The following is a 5,513-nucleotide window of genomic DNA, read 5'->3' on the forward strand; positions in this document are numbered from 1 at the left end:
TCCAGAAGCTGCCCCCCCTGCAGGCTGCGGCCTGTGGAGGACCCCCACTGGAGCAGATTCCGGGCCTGAGCTGCAGCCGGTGGAGAGGGGCCCACACAGGATCAGGGAGTCTGGGGGGAGGTGCTGCTTGTGGGGGACCCAGGTTGGAGCAGTGTCCTCCTGACGGATGGACCCCGTGGTACGGAGCCATATCTGGAGCAGTTCTTGAAGAGCTGCTACCTGTGGGAAGCCCACACAAGATCAGTTCGGGAAGGACTGCATCCTGTGGGACTGACCCCACATTGGAGCAGGGGAATAGAGTGACTGAGAAGGAGCGTCAGAGACAAAGTACTATAGAATGATCACAACCCCCATACCCCCGTTCCCCTGCACCGCTCGTGGGGAGGAGGTGGAAGAGGGTGGATGGGTGGAAGGCGATTTTGTTTTCTTTCCTTTGTTTCTCACTTCTGTGGACTGTTAGTAACAGGCAATGAAACTTAATATCTCCCTGCTCTGACTCTGTTTTGCCCATCACAATAATAGTTGCGCAACCTTCCCGTCCATATCTCAATCCTTGAGCCCTTTGCATCATATTTTCCCTCCCTTTCCCTTTGAGGAGGCGGAGTGAGAGAGTGGAGCTTGGCTGCCCACCCAAGTAAAACCACCACACCACCCAAGAATGATACAAGGAAGCAGGCTACATATGTTCCCCACTCCTCTCCTCTGCCAAACCGTAACATCCTTTTAACTGGTAGCTTTGCCTCTGGGACATCTTATGTGAGACCGCTAAGTTCTGCGCTCTCTGATATATTCCTCCTTTTCTGAGCACGTTTTTGCTGACACGCGTCAATACACAGGGGACAAGGGGAAGCTGCTCCCTGCTGGGGACACACCAGGGCCTGCCCTGAGCCTTCTAGAGTCCCACGGAGCACAGCACCGTGCCCTCACTGGTGCCACAGTCCACTGCCAGGTTGGCCTTGAGGGTGGGTCACACCTGGAGACCTGCACCTGAAAGGCAAGGAGCCCTCTTTGGGGCAGCCTGAGGAGTCCTGCAGCCTCTGCTGGGCTCTAGAGAATGCAGCTGAAGAGTTCAAAATGCATCGGTCCTTGGATAGCTGTGTGCTAAGTGGCTTTATTGTTGCCGTCGGAGAGCATGACGTGTCTTTTCCTTGGTTTTCCAGAGCTCGCTAAGATTTGGGCCAGCGCATCCTACTACCTGAGTCAACAGCTGGCTCTCCACCAGGTGGGACTTGCCTCTTCTTCCCTCACACCCTGATGTTCCATGAAGCAATGAGAGCCCTTTGTCATCGAGTGCAGTTATTCTTCCCTCCTTTGGAAGCAGGACCAATGCCCCAGAAGGCCTCAGTAATGCACTGCTGGGCCACGGACTAGCTCCGCTGTCAATTCAGATGTACTGTGAGGTCCAGGCTCGGATTTCAGAAAAAGGGCTGGACTTTTCCTGGGGCTTCCTGAGTCCCCCATTGCCAGAGCTGATTACCGAACTGGGCCGGGGTACTACTTCAAGGGTCGTTCCAAGTGTGGGAAGCCCCCTTGAATCTTAGTGAGCCAATGGACGTGTGTCGGCTTTTCCTGCACTACCTGGCTCTTCCTTGGGGAAGGGGGGTGAGAGGGAAAAGTCCAGGCCCTCTACGTCTTCTCCCAGCTCTCCAAGGAACCCATCTTGCTCAGTTGCATCTCAGGTGTGGACAGGGCACAAAGCTCCCTCCCCACTCTCTGGCAAGTCATCTCTTTGTCCCTGCAAAGCTTCTTCTGATCCACCCTCTTCTGTTTCAGGCTGTCCGCATTCCTGGTCTTGGAACATTCACAGTTGTCACAGAGCAAGTAGCCAGCCAGAAAAATGACATCGTGACTGTTGAGAGACCCATGTTTCATCTGGCTAAGGCTATTGTGCACAACCATGACCTCCGATACGACTACATAGACATTCCAGGTAGGACGACTGAGGACTGAAAGAGGTGTTTGCCCTTGCAGCAGAATGCGAGAGCTGTGCTCTGCTGTCCACCGGTGATGCAGCCGAGGACCAAACTCCTGGCGCAGCCTGAGAAAAGCTCGTCAAAGCGAGCCTGGTGTGAAACGGACCCAGTCTCTCTAACTGCTTTAAATAATCACCAGATGACAGTGCAGCATAACAGCACACTCTCTTTGACCTGCTTCAACAAGAGGTTTTACTCCAGTTTTATTGGAAACGTGTCTTCTTGCCCCATGGTGTTTCAACTCTTGCTCCCACCTTCTGCTGTACTAGGCCTCGTACAGGCAAATGCCAGAGCTCTTCTTGGCTCTCAACACCTCTTTGCAAGCAGAAAAAGCAGGCACCAGGAACTTGGGTCCGTGAATCGGAGCGTTCCTGTCTAATGATTAGGAGCACACTGTGCGTGGACATGACTGCCATGGCCTGGCACCATTCAGCTTGCCATGGGTCCTAGCACCTTTTTCCCCGCCTCATCCTGCAGTCAGGGATCTGCTTCCTGCCAGTTCTGACCTTTGATTTTAGCCAGCTTAGCAGCTCTCTAAGTGCACGTGCTCCTCACCCCTTGTTTTCCAGGCCACCTGCATTTTGAGGAACTGCCGTATGCTCAGATCGCCTCAGAAAACAATGTCTCTGAGAGCTTAGTGCGGCTTTGCATAGAAAGGACCACGCGTCTCTTCTGTGTCTGCATAGAGGACAGGCAGAACGTTGCCTTCCTTTGGAGAGACGTTGGCATGCTGATCATCGAGGGCAAGGATGTTAAAATGAAATTCTATGAAGACTTTCTGAAAAAGCTGAATGGGACAACGAATGCTTTGCAAGCTCTTCTCAGGGTAGGATTTTCATTTTCCCAGCACTACCCATGGTTCTTCTGAAGTGCCTTCCAGGGACTGGGTGGCTGCTTTCTCCTGGCCTGTCGTGCTTCTTCAGCCAGTTGGGCTCCTCGTGGTCTGCAGGAAAGCAGACTCTGTAGAGCTCTTCCCTTGCAGGCAGGGGCCTGGCTCTGCAAGAGACCCCCCCGAGAGAGGCCTTGCTTTTTGGCAAAAGGCTAGCGTGCCAGTGGAGATCGCTGCTCAGCCCAGCGTTTGGGCAGGGAGCGGAGGTGCAGGCAGAGCAAGGCTTGCTGAGGCCGGAGCCCTTAGGCAGCTCTCGGTGGGGCTAAGCTGGACCAAGCAGCCAGCCCTTGTCAGTGTCCCCATCGCCTGTCACTTGTCTCTGTCTATTGCAGATGCCAGAGATGAACAACTCTGTCATCTCTCACCTCGACACCGCTGCTTCTCAGACCGCTTCTGAACGTGTCATTGTCTTTCCAATGTGAGTAAGCTTTCCAATGTGAGAGGTAGCTATGTGCTGGATGGTACTATGAGTTAGAGAGGAATAAGTTTTTCCCCTGAAGCAGCAGGCAGGATTATTGCGAGGTCAGCCATGCTCACAGCAAGGACAGGAGAACATTGGCACAGTGCCCTGTCTTCAGCGTGGTGCTCTTCTTTCCAGGTACAAGCACGAGAGCATGCTTAAGAAGCCAACGGGGACAGTGAGTCTGAGAGGACAAGTGAAGCCCAGCAAAGATCAAAGGGCAGTGAGTCTGATCGGACAAGTGAAGCCCAGCAAAGAACAAGGCTGGACAAAAGGAGGAGAGAGCGTCAAGAAAGGTAAGGAACCCATGGGTCACTTGTAGGGGCATGTAGGTTTCCTTCCTCCTTGTCTGGAGGGGATTAGGGCCGAGGTTACCACAGAGTGCCTGGAGGAGCCTGAGACACCTCCTGTGACTCTATCCCCATGGTGGGAAAGCTCGAGCAAGCCATTGTGGAACAAGATTGTGCGACAGCCCTGCACCACAAACGTCCACTGCGAGTGCTGAAGGACACCTTTCCTGTGGCCTCCACTCCCCAGCCTGTGCTGCAAACCCTGGAAAGCTCTGACCCTGCTTCCTTCCATGCTCTCAGATGCCTCACAAACAATGCCTCTGTTGTGAGCGTGCCTCTGTAGCAAATGTGTGTGCGTGGGACCGATCAACAGATGCAAGAGCCGTCTCCTCTTGTGCGAAGCGATTCCCCACCCCAGAATGACTCTTTGAGGGCATGGGCATCTCCCAGGGAGTCCCCCATTTCAGCACACGGGGGAGATAAGGGCATCAAAACGGTATTGCCCAGGAAACAACGGTGCACTATAGCCAGGAAGAAAGAGATGGAGAGTGTCAGAAAAGGCCTACGAGGTCCCAGGAAACATGGCTCCAAAGGGACAAAAATGACCCCTGCCAATGGTGTTGCCACAGGCTTGAGCTGATCTGCATGCCATTCTTGCTGGAACTGGGACAGAATTGGCGCACGATTACCACAACAGCAGAGATGCTTTACTCAAGTTGTCTCCTTTCTTCTTTCCAGAGGATCTTCCCAAGAAGCGCCTCCTTCATCGAGCAACACTTGCTCCAGAGAGGTTACCCGCCCTGACTGTAAAGCCGGAGAGCAGTCAGAAAGCTGAGCAGACAGAGCGTCGTGCCAGGTGGGACTCCTGGAGAGACAAATGTGGCTGCTGCCCTGCTCTTGTCTCTGTAGGAGTGCAGTTTCTCCTGGACGCAGAAGCTGTACGAACTCAAAGTGCAGCTATCCCATCTCCCACTACCTTGCGATTTCTTGCTGCATGGCAAGCATCTTGCAGCATCACTTCTTAGCTGGGTAACTAATGGCAACGGCTCCTTGCAGGACTGGGAGGTCTTTCTTGCTTTCCCTCAGACTGCAATGAGCACAGTGTCTCGAGTCTGAAGAGACTTCCCCAGGAGCGATGGTGGAGGAGTGCAGGTGTTCTCCTAGCATCTTTTGGACACTATCGAGTGTTGGTCCGGGCTGGGCTCAACCACCCGGGCTGTTTCCAGCTCTCGGAGAGACGTGACAGAGAGCAGATCAAGCATTCAGGGGCTCTGCAGCCTTTTGCAGCGGAAGCAGATGCACCACTTGGAAGCGGATGATGCGAAACCAGCTCCTCCCACACTCTGGTCACCTTGCCCCATTGTGTCTTTGCAGGAAGCTTCCGGCCATCCAGAGGAGTTCTGTGAAGGAAAAGGAAGAGGAAGAGAAAGTAATTCCTCAGGTGACTCCCAGGATGGTAGACTTTATTGCCAAAGCTATTGAGCAGAGGAAAGAGGTACGTGGCATGGACTGCTGCAGAGAGTGCGTCCTACTGAACTGTAGAATAGCGTCACTCGATGGACACCGGTTCACAGAACATTCTTGACTTGTGCCTTCATGTGACCACTGAGTTGTTTCTTTGGGTGCTTCACTGAAGAGAAGCCCTTTGCTGTGTCATTTGAGAAGATGCTTTTCATCCCCATTAGCTTCCTGAAACACACCCAAGAGCTTACCCGGGGATGCTTCTGATGGCAACGTCACTGCATGGCTTGCCTGGGTGGGATAGGCAGCTGTCAGGTTGCTTCTAGCCCCGTGGTCGCTTAGCTTGCCCAGACATTCCAGAAGGGCTCTTCAGGCGACTCTTTGGTTGAGCCTGCAGGAGCATGGGAGCAACCCTGAGCTGACAGACGGGCAGAAGACTG

At 53.6% G+C, this 5,513-nt stretch overlaps 1 protein-coding gene across 1 annotated transcript; it reads left to right on the top strand.

Moving 5' to 3' along the window:
• Positions 1-253: 253 nt before the first annotated feature.
• Positions 254-5,304, top strand: LOC308187230 (uncharacterized protein). The gene is made up of 5 exons (XM_080609393.1): positions 254-1,930; positions 2,543-2,799; positions 3,195-3,280; positions 3,461-3,618; positions 4,351-5,304. Exons 1-5 carry the CDS (start codon positions 1,549-1,551, stop codon positions 4,635-4,637), a joined length of 1,170 nt encoding a protein of 389 aa, XP_080465519.1. The 5' UTR covers positions 254-1,548; the 3' UTR covers positions 4,638-5,304.
• Positions 5,305-5,513: the final 209 nt, after the last annotated feature.

The sequence above is a fragment of the Anser brachyrhynchus genome, assembly GCF_964034855.1.
Source record: "Anser brachyrhynchus genome assembly, contig: SCAFFOLD_466, whole genome shotgun sequence".
Taxonomy (NCBI): Eukaryota; Metazoa; Chordata; class Aves; order Anseriformes; family Anatidae; genus Anser; species Anser brachyrhynchus.